Source organism: Cynara cardunculus, assembly GCF_001531365.2.
Source record: "Cynara cardunculus var. scolymus isolate 2C chromosome LG 2, CcrdV1, whole genome shotgun sequence".
Taxonomy (NCBI): Eukaryota; Viridiplantae; Streptophyta; class Magnoliopsida; order Asterales; family Asteraceae; genus Cynara; species Cynara cardunculus.
The window spans coordinates 5,244,267-5,261,791 of NC_037529.1; the positions used below are offsets into that span (position 1 = coordinate 5,244,267).

Below are 17,525 nucleotides of genomic sequence, written 5' to 3' on the forward strand. Positions count from 1 at the left end.
ATGCATATTACTTAAAATTCAAGATTACAATTAATTATGCATAAGTACAATTTATTAAAGCTCGATGTTTGAATTTGTATAAATAACCGCGGATAAACATAATCAAATAGAGGATGAACATCTCATTTTAAAATCTAAAAAATCTAAAATATAATTAGAATAATTATCRAGTTCCAACAAAATAAATAATTATTATCTTTATAAAACAATTATATTATTAAACCAAATATAAATTACTTCGTTATTGTACATAAATTAAATTATAAAAAAATTGAATTAAAAAATACACAAAAAATGAGGAATTTATAATAGTTAATTTGATACTAATATCGATATATTTTTGTCAAATTTTTATTATATCTTCAAACATATATTTTATTCAAAAATAAAAACATCATCGATTTCTCAAAATCACATAAAGTCATATTATAACATCGACTGAGATAAAGAACAAAATGAAATATTAAAATCACAATGTATCTCGCTGCATTGCGCGAGTACGCTTCTAGTATAATATAAAAGCTTAGTAATTCATGAATCACATTATGTATAAAAAATATTATCGTTAAATATATTATTTCATATTATTTTTTATGTTTAATTTTAGAATTTAATATATTGATTTTATAATATATCTGTTTTATAATATGAAACTTTTTAGTTGTATTTTTTGTTTCACAAATACATAGAAAATATTCATAACATATAATAAATGTTTTGTGAAACAAAACATGTTACATCAATTTTCAACTGTATTATAATTTTATGGATTTTTTAAAATAAAAATCCTCAATATATGTGTGTGTACACGCTCGCTCGCTCGCACGAACATGCACTCATATTCATTGGTGCATAGTAGGGGAGGGGTGGGGGGACTTAGACTAGAATTCATGGTGTAAATTGAAAGAGGTTCCAAATATTCAAAAGTCTACTATTCATGATCTTTAAAAAATGTGTGTGAACCGACATTTTAATACTTTATAGAGATGGTCTTAAATTTTCTAATAAGGTTTTAACATTGATTTTAGTTTTTTTAAGAAAAATTAGTATTTAAATTCAATCGGTTTAAAAAATAATTATGAACAGATATATATCACCACCACACATGTATATGAATTTGCATAATATACGGTATCTAAATATGTATGTGTGTATGTATACACAACATTTTAATTGCTCCGTTTTATTTGTAATTATAAAAATTTAAATAAACTTATAAAAGAAATATAATAACATTAAATATAGTTTTTTCATTTTACAAAATAAAGTATATAAATTGTGTTATCAAAATATCCTTATTTATATATATATATATATATATATATATATATATATATATATATATATATATTGACCAATGCTTAAAGTTGTGGTTGTAAAGCTAACACCAGTTTATAGCTTGTAATGTCCCGTCGAATTGAATTTAGTTCGTATGCATGTCTTTTGTTTGTTGTGAATAAGCCAGCTACATAACCCCACCAACTGTTTGGCACCTTTCCCACAAACAACCCACCATCATTTGCTCTAATAATGTAATATATATATATATAATATATATATATATATATATATGATTTCTCATATTAAATGTATATGAAGTGTTTGTTTAGAAAAAGAACATTGGTCTTATTTATTGAAAAAAATGCATGTCACATCTTTTGAACCGCACCTGTTGTAGTTGTAGTTGTAGAGTAATTAGACAACAAATAGAGTTTTCAGCAAAATGGAAGGAACTGCTGGGTAATAATTTAAGTATTTAATATAATTAATTTTAATAAAACAATACTCGTATTCCTTTTCATAAGACCATCATCATAGCTTACAATACAGACTCAGATATGCTTAATTTTGAAATAAATAAGCCCGCCCTATGCTTATTTACTGAAAAACTGTCGTTATAAGCCAACGTTTTGAATCAAATTACAAAACACTAGAAAACGTTAAATCAAAACACAAGTAAAGCGAGATGAAAATAGCAAACATCATCAAGCTCTTTTCAACCTAAATATGTGAGTTGAAATACAAACACATGACATTTAATTACAGTCTTCATTTCCCAACAATAAATAAATAGCACAAACAAACTCACTCACTCAAGCCCACATACCAACCAAATCTAACAACCCCATCCGTCCATCCAAACCAACCCACCAACAATCGGACGGATAGATGCATGGATGGACATAGCGTAACGTAAAACCAGCAGCAGCAAAAAGAGAGTCAAAAAAATCACTCTTTACTCAGACCCGACCCCATACTAACTTAACTCCTATAATCATCATCATCACAACACAATGACAAGAGAAGAAACTAAGAATTGAAAGAATATATCTATCAATTCGTAGCTACTAGAACAGATCAACTTTCTTCTTCATCATGTCTTGCTTCCATTTCGGTATTTTGTAGAATGCTTCTTTCGTCATCCCAAGTACAGCCTCAAATTCTTCGCCAGAAAGATAAGCCTAAACAACACACATCATTATTATCATTATGCTACAAGAATCAAACCATTTATTCTCTGCTTACTCTCCCAACATATATTTGTTATGAAATATATGGAAAACAAACCTCTCTTCTCTTGAAGTCAATTCCTGTAACTGGGTTCTCGGATTTAGCCCTCAGTTGTTCATAACTGAAAGTGCTCTGACTGTCTACACTAACACATTCGTTTTCATCTGTTGTTGACTTTGGTGCCGAATCTTCTCCATTGGTCTCTTGAATTACCTCAAATGTCCCTGTGCCAGCTTCCGAACCTTCGTTACTCTCCAAACCATCAGAAGGTTCTTCACTCTTCGCGATAGCTGCAAAGACTCATGGACCATTAAGAACATCTGATATCTACCATTTGATTTGCATAACTTGGATACCATGGTTTTCAATCTTTAAAAAAGCCGCATAACCAAATATAAAATATTCAACTAGAAGCAATTTAGCAAAATGAGAGCTCACAGATTGAAAACAAATGATAAGAGAAGTAATAGTAGAACGAGTACCAGGTGAGCCACCTTCAGATGGCGGACTCCTACTGGGTCGGACAGGAGAAGCGTCAGATGATCCCTTCTTTTCGGCAGTAAGAACCGAAGATAAAGCAGCAACTGCAGCTGCTCTCTGAGATCCCCGGCTCGGTACCTTTGGAGAAGCTGAAGATTTGGCAGTTGGTGATGATTTAAAAGCAGAGTTCAAGGCTGCCAAGGCTGAAGCTCTTTGAGTTGGCCCACCCTGATTTCCGTTGGACTTATCTTGGCTCTGTAATCACATTAAAATGATACTAAAACATCCCACAACCAATAAATTCTCTAAAAGAAAGATAGGCTAAATTGTAGAATTCATTTACCTCTCCTGCATGGCTGCCCCCAAACCCAAACAGTAGCATAACCTTCTTTTGAAATGAGTTTCCTTGAGCCTAATCGCATTGAAAAGACGGGTAAAATCCAAATCAATATATATTAATATCAATTACAATAAGATATATGGATGGTCATATAAATAAAACAGACATCATAAAGCCCCATTGTAACAATTTATATAACTATTCTAAATCCAGCATGATAAAATATATTCATCCATTACATCTATTTTAACATTTATGATGAAAAATAACACCACAGATTATAAATTGTTTTTTGTCAAGAATGCAACTTCTTGCAAATCAATCAGAGAAACCCATATTACAAGTGAAATAGTAAGAACAACACATACATTAGCTTTTGCAGTATCCCATGAGAAAAATGTTGTGAAGAAGCTAGGCTCGTTTCCTTCTGTCACTCTGTATAAGGGCACACATGGAGATAGCCCATCCAGAGATGCAGCCAACTCTATGTATTTCTGAAATTAAGTTCATCAAAAACAGATTAAATAACAAAAAACATTCTTCAAATGCAGAATAAAACCGCACAAACCAAGTACCTGGCCAATTTCAAAAACATTTTGTTTTTCCTTGGAGTCTACCGACTGACCAACCCAGACAAACACCTCAGCATGTGTATCTAATATTAAGATATCCTCTGTCAACAGATCATCTTGTGAAAAATTGTAGACTTCCTCAATCTGTTGCAAAAAAAAAAACATGACTTAGCTGTTCATTGGAAACATTGTTCTGTGAGCATATAAAACACGGGGCCTCACCTCAAACTTTCCTGAAGATCCACAAAGCAGGAGCACAGATAACAACAAAGAACTAATTAGAGGTTATAATCAGGCAATAACTGGCCTCTATTTAGCATATGCTGAAGCCAAACTATGAAAAACAAGTGTAAATTAAATGGTTATGTTCGTGACACCTTTAGAGAATGAGAATGCAAACAGATGGGGATCTCTGACAGCTTCCTGTGCTAGTTTTTTGCTTGTGTAACTTTGTTTCCCTCCAAGTGCAAACCAGAAAGTTGAGTTCTCTGTTCCTTCTTTAGCAAATTTCACATTGGCGCCAGGCTGAAAGATAAAGTAAGGGACATTAAAATTAACCACAAAAATATGGACAGTCAATAATATGAAGACCTAAAATTATCTTCTATATTACTTGATAGTTACATTTGCCTTCTATTTGGTCCTTCCCTAACTGGATGCCATCATCTCATTCATTGTTCGGGGAGCGAAATATGAGCACTCCAAATAAAGCATTTTTAGATCTTTATCAAAATTAACCAGATACATACACCCAACCCAAATGATATTTTTCCAATTACCCATTTATTAAGATGTATCCTCACACATGATCAAGAGGGTAGCAAAGTGAAAGTAAGAACAATATTACTTAGGATTTAGCATACCAATCTAACTGTAATGGATTGCTGTAGAAAAAATGTAAACTTATAAGTCAAATGCTTCAGAAATGCTAATGAAGTGGCACTTTAAACTTATTAGTATCAAGCTTAAAAGGAAAATAAAATAAGCCTACTCGCAGCACAAAAATTATGAAGATTTAAAGGATACCTTCAGAAATTCAGCAATTTTTGCAGCTATGTTGTGCTGCTCAACAGTACTCTGGTTTCCATGCCAGGTGAACAATGATGAACCAGATTGAAGAAGAAAGCATTCATAGGTATTTAATGAGGTTGCGACCTGAAAGAGATCATATTTACACATATAATAAGCCTCGGTTCCATTAAATCTTAAAAAATGTCATAGGCACTAACATCATCATCCAGCAAGTTAATATCCTGGTGCTAGAAATTCTTGGGAGGTAAAAATCGAAGTTGGATAATTGAAAAAAAGAACACAGAAGGGGAAAAACAACTCTTGTGGATGCTCATGTAACCAAAGTCATCCAGCAACTTCCATAGACAAGAATTAAAAAGGCAGCAGTGTTATTTAGCAAATCAAGTCCCCACATAACATGGTTCTAATAAAACATGAACCGGTCATCGTAATCTCAGATATCCGGCCGAATTCTGATTTATTGGCAAAGAGGTAACTGAAAAAGAGTAACTTGAAATGTGGATGAGCATACCGCATCTACTTGAACGGCTTTATTATTATGCACCGAAGTTCCTGATATCTGAATGAGCGCCACACCATCTGAACTGTAGGTTTCATCATTCAATCCTTTGTCTGCAATGTAGTTTTTATAACCAGAGCTCAATCCACCCTAATAACATAATATTTGCCATTGTTTAGCATCAAATTCCACAAGAGTATATACATTTGAATTTAATATCACAGCAAAATTTTGAAAACTACAAATGTGATGAAAGTACCTTCAACACAACCATAGGCTGAAAGATGGCAACAAACTGTGGTGGCTCTTTCCCTTGATATATACGACCCTGCAGGAAAAGGATAGTAGGTTTTGAAAATACATTTCTGTATAATCAGTGCAACAAGTAGAAATAAACATGGTACACTACCTGGACTGGTCTTCCCTTCAGTGAATTGAACATTGTTGTAGCTAGCCGAGAAGCCATATTTTGATCCTCCTGAAGAATCAATATATGATCACTTTTATCTAAATGACAGATCACACATGTGGATCAAAACACATAAGCAAATCATAATTAACACCAACACTGATTTTTTAATGTCCTGGTAGAAGCATCAAACCAGATACAAATGGCAAAATACACTACAGTCCGCCAAAAAAAACTTGTAATAAAAAAGACACAATAGCAGACTAGTTATGGCAAGAAGCAATGAAGGGGAAGCAAGAAAACTACAATAACAAGATTGCAGCAAGAAAACTATAATGAAAAGATTAACAGGATTACAAGAAGAAATGGTGCCGGGAAAATGAATCTAGTTAACAAAGTTCAAAAAACAGCACCACACATAGATGAGATTTAAGACGCCACATGGTTTGATTAAATGCATTTAAGCATACACACTATGACACCAGAATTTGGCCATGTAATCAAAAAACAAGGGAAATGAATGGAGATAATAAGACAAAATGTGGAACGGTTTACTGCATCAAGTAATTTAAATGAAATCAACCATCAATGCGAACTCATACTGTACGCCCATGTACTAAAAACAAGCACACTTATATTCTGTACATATATAACTCATTTTGTTTCTATGTACCTCGATGCTATCTTTGCCAATCCAACAGCACAGGTAGTAGTCTTCTTTCTTTTCACTAGAATGGTAAGTGTAAAGGACAATATAGCAATCTCCACTGTAAAATTTACCAATGTCCTCCTTAGATACTGGTGTCTTAGCACTGCCATTAATCCGCCACACCTAAAAAGCAAAAACATCAACGCTTCTATAGCAAACAAGAAAACGAGCAACAGATAATGTTTGACACCAAAACACTGCAGCAATGTGTTTGTGATCAAACCTCGATTTTTCCATTTTCTTCAAGCAAAGGTGGGACTTCCTCAGTTGCAGTAGAGCTCTTTGCCAGCCCTTTAAGGCCAACGCCTTGTTGCTTCAGCAGAGCTAGTAATATAAAAAATAGGATGATAATTGATAGCCTGCTATGAAAATCTTCCAGAAGCATTCCACGTTAATGATAGATTTACCTGCAACTTTTCCTCTACCCTCCTCAGGAGCAGAAGGTGCTGAACCTGATGGCCAGGACTCAAAGTTGGACTTAAATGAATAAGTCTCGTAACCTTGAATAAGTCGAGTTACACGAGTTGACTTGGCCCGGTTCTGGCTGATGATGAACTCCTACCAATTTTTTCAGGTGAGAATAAGCAACTGACACACAAGAGAAAGCTAATATCCAAGGCCTACCTCAGCAGTTTGCATGGCAGCTTTTCTTTCCTCTACTTGTGTTACTCTGCTAACCCAAACAAACACCTCTGCACCACAGTCCAATAGATAACATTTGCTGTTCTCCAAAAGCGATTTTGAAAGTTCACCTTCTACATCCTTCACCTGACCTTCAGAAATGCTGCAAAAAAAGGAGATTAATGTATAGAATGGAGCACTAATGCCAGCAATAGCAAATAATATCAATCTTTTAATCTCCTAACACAAATACCCCCAAGACCATTGCATTTCATTGCAGATTTATGTAAAAGCTTCAACTTAATTTAACCAGGTGGCCTTTGGTCCAAATGGCACCCCTTCGCGACCAGAGGAAAACCTTGAAGTCATAAAATACTTAGTTAAGACATTTCCCCAATCAAAAAGAAGTCCTTACTTAACATGAGAGACTTGAGTGTATACCATTAAATCCACTAAGCAATAGTAGCAAACACAGCATAGTGCATGAAGATTATGTGTTTTTATATAGTTGGTCCACACGCATAAACATCACAGAAAAATCATAAGATGAACTATACCAATAAAGCTTTGGAGGAGTCTTTTCTGGAATTATATCGTCTTCACTTGCAACCTTCTTGCCAATGGGAGCAAACCCACCAAAAATGACCCAGAATTCACCAGAGTCACCCTCCGCTTGTAGCTTTCCATCATCTGAAATATGTTACAGAAGGGGATAAAAACAACGGATTAGAAACCAGAAACTAAGTGTTCGAAGAATTTAATCATGTCGTCAAAAGCTTGCTGAGAATCTATTCATCTTGTAAAAAGCTTGCAGAGAATCTAATCATGCTACAGATTTGTGGTTCTCTGTGATTTTAAGAATAGTAAACATCGACTAAATAACATGCAAGAGATCACTGAGTTTAAGCTGATTGTATATACTCCATTTCCATATTTATCCCTACGGCTGTGAGTTATAGAAGATATATATCATTTAGCAAGTAAACCCCAACCAGTTCAACTCTCCTGTATTTGTACACTCTCCATTCATACCAACAGCATACACCATTTCCAGGAACCCAATGAACTGGGGTCAAAGGCTTTTGTTGTAGCAATAGAAATTCTATTTGCCCGTGGTTCAAAATTAATCTTTAAAATATCCTTCGGATGATATCCAAAAGTAATTCTGGATGTATGGCATGTGCATTTCTCATATGTCAGAAGCATTTTTGAATCCAGCATCATCATTACTTTCTGGACCTAATATCATCATACCCATCATAATACCATGTAAAAGGTAAAATTTCCATTTTTGGCATTTTACTAATTCTGGTTTCAAGTAAAAGTAAAATTTCCACTACCAAGCTTGAAAGCCCAAATTCAAGATATATTACAGATGAAAAAAGTGTATGCTAAGAAATTTTGTTCTGAAGAAAAAGGGATGCAAACTAAAGGGGAAGAGAAATATAAGAAAATGAATGCTGGTGAAATTCTTTGCACGATACTTGGGGATCATATGATCACACAATTCTAAACTAGATGTAATTCTCAACAGTTCTGGCACAAGCAAATTACTTGGCATAACCAAGTACTCAAAAGTAACTAATTAGATTGAACCACAGCATCACAAAATACTCTCACCATCGCATGCCACATCTCATATAGCCTTTTTATGCCAATTATATATTAGATATCCAGTCTCTTTTACAGAATTATCTTTTACCATGTCTTTCCATTTATACCCTCATCAAAATAGATATCTACAACGGAAATAAACTATCGATCTTTCTAATATGCAATTTTATTAGTGGCAATGAACATACACAAAAATAATCTAACCATATAGAAAATGAAAAGATGCATAATATAAGTTGATTTAAAAATAAAGCAAAAGTACAAAGGGTAGACTCTCAAACATAATTAATATTTATTTTAGTATAATGGAAGTAAAAATCATGGTAGGAACCATAAAGAGTATTGTCTATAACCAAATTATGTTGGCTATATTCATGTTCACTTAAAGAAGTTTTATTCAGATTCTGTACTAATCAATAAAGTTTAAATTATATAGCAATATCTTTCTTCTCTTTCAATTTGTTTACATTATCATAAATTAACGCAAAAGTTTCATGCATGATGCATTGCTTTATGAACAAAGTTGAATGGAATTAATGAATTTATTAAACTATTTCTTAAGTGAAAGTAAAACATTCCTTTACTTGTAATAAGTGTTTATAGTATCATGTAAAAATTCAGATTGGTATGCTTTATCTAAGAGAATCAGTTCTAGAAACATCCAATAGATAGAGATGAAGGGAATGCTAAAACTCAATCTATATAACATACGACTTACCAACGATTGCAACATCGCATGTCCCCTCATGATATTTATCCTTTAAAAACTGAATAACTTCCAATGCTTTAGCCCTTTCTTGTATATTCGAGTTTGCCCCATTGAATTGAAAAATCTTATCTTTAGTGTCCAAGATAAAGACATCATCATGATTCAGCGTGGATCGAGAAAAAGGGACCTGAATAAAGGACAGAACTTTTTATTTTTCACAGATATGTAGGACGTAGATTAACAATTAAACTCAGATAAATTCAAAAAATATGGGTAACATTGCAGACCTGCTTTAATCTGACAACTCGTTTTCCTTTGCATGTGTATAATCGTGTTTGAAACTCTTCTTCCTCGGTTTCCTTAAACCCAGATACAACACCTCCCTCTAGTGGTATAATACATGGTTTAAAGTAGGATAAAAATTTATCAGATTCATAACCTTGAGGCTCCCTATGCTGCACTGCACGGCCACCAAGAATTGCATCAAGCTCAACGGTTTTTATTGCTGCTGTCCCAGCTTCATCCTGATTTATGCATAAAGTAAGTCCATTTAAGCAACTATAATATACAATAAACACGATGAAGAAACATCATAAACTGATAAAGAGCAGGTTGTACCTGGCTGGTATCTTTTCCCAACCAGAAATGAATGTCGTACAAATATGCACCTCCCTTACCAGAAGTAGTCTGCAAATACACAAACTCGTAAAAAACTACTTCACTGAGACGGAAATGCAGGGCAAGCAAGAACAGTGTTGAATGTCATTAGCACCTGCAATACAATGTATGAATCACCAGAGTAAAATCTACCATAACTAGATTTCGGCAAAGGTACTGGCTGAAAGTTCTCAATTCTCCATATTTCAGTCCCTCTACATGGTGTTAAGTGAAAGTTTAATACAACAAATGCAACTGAACCTTACATACAGATAATGACAAATTCTTCCCATAGGCAATGCAAATAAACTAATAATATCAAGCTACAAACAGCTTTCTACATTGTACAGATAATAAATTCAGCAAGGATACACCCTCTGACCCACTCCTTGGAATGCCGGTTCCAGAGCTTTTGCCGAGCCAGACATGGTGCAAAGTCCTAGCTTGTTTACTGTTTAAACAAGAACAGTATCCCACAATGCAATCTCTATTGATAAGTCACTGCAAAGTTCAAAGGTAGTAGCAAAAGCATTAAAAACTAGAAAAATGAAGGCAAAACAACTCAGATTTTCCCAATGTTGGGCTTAGCAGAACTTTAAAATTTATGCCTTCCATATAACGAATGACCAAACCAGGAAGAGATAAAGGCAAAATGCAAAAACTACATTTTCACACATGATAAAACGCACTATAAGTATTGAGCAACAGCAGATGTCCCAAATCCAGACTTATTTAACCAGGTAATGATCAATGTCAAATAAATTCCATTTACATTTACCGCATGCATGCACAGCATAAATCAAAGTAAATGTTTGCTAAACCAAGTCTCCACTTATCATCTAATAATGTATTCATAAAATTAGAAACAAAGGGCAATTTTGTTGTAACTAAGCTAGACAATTTTCAGCATCATTCCTTGACCTGATAGAAGTGTTCAAATGCTTATGCTTCAGCGGCATGAGAGCCTGACTTGCTCAATCATGCACCTCGATAGGAATCATAACTTTGGAAATTAGGTGAATACATAGAATCCTCCCTCACTCTCTCTTGATCCATGATTTCCTACCTTTGTCCCGAACCAATTGTTTGAGATAAAGATTCAAATTTGAGCTGAGTTTACAAGAAACTATAGAGTTCAGGGTGGAAGACTTCTCATGTTACATAAATTCTAAAGATCTTCCCATGAAGTTTTTCTTGGAGAAGTTCTATAGCAGTGAGGAGTAAGATGATTACTATCTTTCAGCAGTTATAAGTTAAGTAGTTCAAATGAGGGAGCAGCTGAAAGCGTTTCATAGAGTGTGTTTCGCTTGCTTACACATGCCCTTGACATCTTTCAAGCTGTTCAAGTTCAAAACAGTATAATCATTTCTCACTTGCATCTAAGTCTCAAAAAAAATCATACAGAATTCCTCCCATATCAGTTCTCGTTATTAAGCCGGATTATATACGGATAAATAACATGCAAATGCACATCCTTAGACTCATAGCCAAGTAACCCGTGATCAAATCCTAGGTTTATGATTTAAGTGTGTTTGTTTGACACTTTATTAACATTGTGTTAGTTTACAACTTAAGAGTGTTTGTGGTTAGCTAGTTAGATCATTTTTCAAAGAGAAGGGCACTAAAGTACCTCAAGGCATATTAGTTATCAGGTTGATAAACTCCTCTCCAAGTTGTTGCTTCCCTTATTAGGAGATGTAAGACTTGATACATCCACCTCGCCTTAAAGCTATGAACAACAAATATGCCATCTTTACTCACTTAAGCCATATGTGGCCAAACAAACTTCATGAACCTACTATCTATCAATAGGTTGATGGGTTAGAACACCAAAACCAGTACTCATTACCCAGATCCTACAATTTATGTGATTTGATGGTTATTCTACCATTTTCCAATAATTATATGTTTACACTTGTTACTTGTATAATGTGGACAAATGACGCAATCACTATCTACTTTGGTAAAATAGTACGGAAAAAAATGTATTACATTCTCCGTTCGCCGAAAAAATGCAGTGTTTAATTTCGCACATACTCTCGTAAAACATTTGATTACCGATCAAATATAAAAAATGTCTTAGAAAAAAAGATAGATATGGCACGTGAGAACTAAAACAAAATTTGGATAAACATGATGCGGAAATATTTTCACTTTAAACAGAATTTGTTTGGTTTCAAAAATGTATAAGGTTTTATCAAAATAATTTAATAGAATATCCAAATTCCAATAGAACAATAATCAAGGGATAAATTTGTTTCTAACCCCCTAACCAATAGTAAGGAAAAAAGAATCCTTCTTAATTGCCTTTTTCATGCATATATATTTTATACAACTTGACCACTATTTTTTAGTTCAAATTTTATATCACCAAAATCCAAAGATCAAGAGATTATGGCACATTATCATTTCCCTTTCATGTATAATTAGGGTTAATAATTTAGAATTTTCTACCTATAGACGTAACTCCTAAACTAAACACCAAGAACATAGATAGTAAGTCCATCTTGTATGATGGAAGTTAAGAGTTAACAGATCTCTTAAGCAAATCAACTAATGAGGAGTAAAAGAAAGCTCATAGTATATAAGACATGCTTCTCCCCAGTTGGTGTTCTAAAAAGCATTAGACGAAGTTCAGGGATCAAATGACCTTCTAGCACTTGATCGCATACGTGAGGACTAAGAGGATGCTTAATCGATTCATATTAACATAATTCTTTTTACATTATGTAGACATATTACATATAAGAACAAAAAAGATTAAACTATATTGTTTTGATACAATAAGCTTTCAAAACAACTGTCCTTGTTGTCCAATTGACCCAATTACTTACAAAGAAACAGAAAGATTCCCTCTAAGCTGAGAAAGTTGATTGATGAACACAAGTTGAGAGGAGTTAATTATCCCTACTAATTTTTTAAACAATTACTTGTTAATCATAGCGGTAAGTGATGCATCCTATGCGGCCGATCAAGAAGCTATAACTATCCAGAACGGCAAGGGAGTGCTTAATAATTAGACAGCCGCTTAAGCAGCCCCAGGCAGATATTTTTGAAACACTGCCTGTTAACCAAGCATTTGCCCACAATTATCTTAAAATACATTTCAACGATCAAAGTTATTTATCTCATCAACAAAAACAAACCAGCTTATTTATCAGAATGCTCCAACAAGATTAACTTAACAGTGCAATTTTCAAGCAGCATCGCCTACAAGCTAACACATAAGCAAGCTACCATCACATTCTTTTATCAGAATGGTCCAACATATTTGGAATTTGTCGAACCCTTCACACGATTCCTTCCACTTGATATTGGGCAAGTTTAATAGTACATTTCAATCAATAGAATCAGTTAATTATCCCAAAAAATGGTCAACTACTATCTCGCACTTGATATCCCATTCGGCATTTGATAGGGACCGAATACAGTGTATTTGACAACACAATCTGTTTCCATATAGCATATATCAACCCCGCTGACTTTCACCCAACAATTTTGCCCTGATTTCATAACTTTCTATTCCAAAACACATCCTCCAAAAATCAAGGGCCGAGTCCACAGCATCATCAAATCCATACAGCATACCTTACCGGAAGTAATGCACCCAAAAACATGCGTGGATAAGATGATAAAATCCTCTTTCTCTAGCACACATCGATAGATCCAACCAATTATATTAAGCAACAATAAGAAAATATTAAGCCCCGATATCAAGCGAAGGAAAACTCATTAGATCAAAACAACCAACACATGAAATAAGTAGAAAGAAATCATTCACCCATTCCCAACTACAAATTGATGCTAAAAAGATCGTTAAAGAATACACAAACTGTCAATTCAAGTAGCAGATCATCAAATTAAGATCCAAACTAGAACAAAAATAAGTCGAAAGGCGAATTAAATCAAAAGAATAAGAGATCTAAACTAATGAAGTGAACATCAGATGCAAAACCAGTTGATTAAGTAATCGATTAAAAGAAACATACCTGGGTTCAGATCTCGATTGCTTCTGGCTTCAAAAAGAGTATGATGAAGTGGGTTTTAGAGAGAAGAAACGGCAGAAGGACAGGAAGACCAAAACGGAGCTGGCAAAGTATATTATAGAGAGAGAAAGAAGAAAGAGTACTAAAAAGAAAGTTAATAATTGGTTTTATGGGTTGTTTTCTGAATTTCCTTTCTTTTTTTTTTTCTTTGCTTTTGAGGTGGGGTTTTCTCTCTCCAACTTTATGAGAGATGAAGAAAAGCTTGGTGTTCTTGGGTATGAATACAGAAATGGCGATTGAAAGGGCGTATATACTTAGGAAGGAAAGAAAAGTTGAATTTGAAGCAAAGATCCGATGACTGTGGCACCGCCCATGCCGCCTTTTCGTTTTATTTCCCTTTCTTTTCTTTTCTTTTCTTTTTCTTTTCCCTTCCAAATGTATTTGTGTGGTCCGAAATAAGTTTTGGTTTTTCAAAATTAAAAAAAAAAAAACATGTATTTGTTGTTGTATTTTATGTTTTAATATTACGGTTGACGTTGAGTTGAATCGGTTATATAAAAAGTTATCGTATTATGATATCAATTGGTTCTACACGGAATTAGTCGATGAATTATCCGAGAGCTTGTTGGTAATGATGAATTGTTGAATAATTCTTAATATAGAATACAATCGGTAGATTATTAATTCTTAATAGTTTTTCTAGTTAACATTATTATTTATTTTAATGTTAGACTGGTTATATCGGGTTATTGAATGTTTAAGTTATATGTTATAGGGGTGGTTTATTTTATAAACCATGTAAACCGTACAAACTTCATTTAACCAATCATTTTTTTTATTTTTTCTTAAGTATGAGGGTTGATTCGTCAAGAATATATGACACAAGTTTCATCAAAATGTGAAATACATGAATCAATTTCATTTTCACATTGAAACAAATATATATGAAACAATTTCATCATATTAAACACTTTCATGAAACAATTTTATTCAATTAAACAATGAAACAAACGGTTTGTTAGATTTCACTCATTTGTAAAATAGCATTGGCATGTATGTGTGTGTGTGTGTGTGTGTATATATATATATATATATATATAGAGAGAGAGAGAGAGAGAGAGAGAATGTGTGTGTGTCTGTCAATTCAAACGAGAACGATACATATTTAAGAGAATATGAAAACTGTCGAATCATATGTGATTCACGTTCACGCGACTTTACCCCGCGACCTGAAGACACATCCAAAGTTGTACATACATCTTTTTTTAACTTTTAATATTAAATTTCATGTGATCTAATTGAAATATAACCAGTGGAGTACAATAAACGGATGTGTAAGATGAAAATGTAAGTTTGAAAGGAAAAAAAAAAGAAAAAAAAGTAGATATTGATAGTAATAAATGATATCCACAAACATATGAAAGTTTTTGAAGGCATTAATGTGGTAACCACCTCTTTGTTGTATCGTTTATAACTAAAATTTAAGTCTTTTATGTGTGGTTTCATGACCGACTTTGTAATTGGCATCTTAGTATGGTTTCAAAACATCCCATGATCCAACCCATTTGATTTACTTGCATTATTAATTAGTATACATAAAACTATAAATTATATATGTTTTACTCTGGTATTTCACTTATATCCATTAATATTTAATGGTTACATACGTAATATATTAAGATTATTTCAGTCAAATAATATTTGTTAAGATATTGTTATTTAACTATTTAACAAAAACCAAAGATATCAGCAAAATATATGGATAAGTATCGAGCATGAGCAAGTTAAAAAGGTGATGTGGAACATGCCCCTCAAATTTTTTGGGGCCCATTTTGTATATAGATTTAACCCAATTTATAGTTAAAAATAGGGGTGGACTTGATATAATACCAAGTTTTTTTTTCTGTAATATCTTACGTCAATCAATTATAATCAGTATGTAAAATATTATATTGTATATCAATCAACTGTACTTGATACCAATTTAACTGGTACCAATATTTTGCGGTTGGTACTAGTGTTTTTTACCAACTTCAAGTTATATATATGAAAATTTTGTCATTTTGTTTAAATTTTTGAGTGACATTTTGAGTTTTCATGTAACACGTGTGACGTCTACGGGTTTTAATACAAAGAATAAAACTTGCAAACATTTAATGTTTAAAAAAAATAGTTAAAAGTAATATGTTAAAATGTAATACAAAAAAAACTTATAACTAATTAAATAAGTCGTTGTCATGATACTACCATGGTACATGACTTCTAATACCGTACACCAACCAACTGTAATTGATACCAATTAATCAGTACTGACTTAATTGGTGTGGTTGGTATACATATTGGTTAGTTTGGTACAAATTTGTCCACCATAGTTACAAAATACAGTGGGGATAAAAAATGAGAACCAAATCTAACCACTCTTTACACATCTTCGTGTTTTCTTCTTGATTCAGCGATTCACAGAGACACAAATGATTGTTGATTGAACTCCCCAAACGCAAATTATAATGAAGCAAAATCTTTCACATAGACATGAACAAGTTGACATTCCCGGTTGACATTTTTTTTTTTTTGTCTTCCTCTTCCCGCTGTTCTCGATCTTCTCGGTTATGCTCTCCATTAACTCAATTCCATTCAGTTACGTACATTCTTTTAATTGTTCTTGATCTAACTGATTCTCTTCTCCATTAATTTGACTTCCTTCATCCAGTCATATACATTCATTCAATTCAGGTTTTACTCTAACAGTAATACTAAGGTTGCAGGTTCAAGTAATTTTAATGCCAAAACTTTCATAAATTTTGAAATTTGATAGCTTCCAATATATATCGAAGATGACATGTCTGAGTCTAGTTGATTTAAGACTCTACCATGTTTTCTGCAACATAGGCCATACAAACACAGATGTCCCACGGGTAGACCTTGGTTTATGGTATCAAATGTCTCAAAGATAGACACTGGCTCATGGTATTTGATGTCACAGCGGTAGGCACTGGCTCTAACAGAAGCGCTCATGGCTTGTTGTAAAAGGTAGTTTTTTTAGCGGTAAGATATATTTAATGTTATACTTGTTACAATGATATTCCAAACATTCGTTAGGCCTACAAGGACGCTTGTAACATGTCCCGAAGGTTTGCTACCATTTTTTCTCTAGTACAAACATGTGACTGAAGTGCAAGCAAAAAATATTTTTAAATTTAATTTTTGATTTAGTACTCTTTAAATCCTCATTAATAACCTAGAGCATATACTTGTATATTTTGATGCTATGTTTCTCAAACTAGTTGATAAGCTAACTGATGAATAAATTATGTTTGACAAAAGTAGTTGATAAGAATGTAGAATGATAAAAAAAAAAACATTTTGAAAAATTATTCAATTATAAT

General features: G+C 33.2%; 1 protein-coding gene across 1 annotated transcript; it reads right to left on the bottom strand.

Annotated features, from left to right (window-relative positions):
* Nucleotides 1-1,967: 1,967 nt before the first annotated feature.
* On the bottom strand, nt 1,968-14,498 carry LOC112508192 (villin-2). The gene is made up of 23 exons (XM_025112978.1): nt 14,143-14,498; nt 10,526-10,654; nt 10,269-10,368; nt 10,115-10,183; nt 9,784-10,020; nt 9,506-9,683; nt 7,731-7,863; nt 7,177-7,336; nt 6,960-7,110; nt 6,776-6,876; nt 6,517-6,675; nt 5,844-5,912; nt 5,694-5,762; nt 5,447-5,584; nt 4,930-5,058; nt 4,281-4,428; nt 4,126-4,136; nt 3,907-4,047; nt 3,700-3,825; nt 3,335-3,403; nt 2,994-3,246; nt 2,569-2,801; nt 1,968-2,462 (listed from the first exon to the last, which is right to left on the bottom strand). Exons 2-23 carry the CDS (start codon nt 10,579-10,581, stop codon nt 2,349-2,351), a joined length of 2,844 nt encoding a protein of 947 aa, XP_024968746.1. The 5' UTR covers nt 10,582-10,654; nt 14,143-14,498; the 3' UTR covers nt 1,968-2,348.
* Between the last annotated feature and the right edge of the window lie 3,027 nt (nt 14,499-17,525).

Coding starts and splice junctions, on each gene's coding strand:
- LOC112508192 (XM_025112978.1), bottom strand. CDS start 10,581: ATGTCTGGCTCGGCAAAAGCTCTGGAACCGGCATTCCAAGGAGTGGGT. Junction 10,369..10,525: donor CAAGGAGTGGGTCAGAGGGT/GTATCCTTGCTG, acceptor AACACCATGTAG/AGGGACTGAAATATGGAGAA. Junction 5,913..6,516: donor TTGGCAAAGATAGCATCGAG/GTACATAGAAAC, acceptor TTGATTCTTCAG/GAGGATCAAAATATGGCTTC.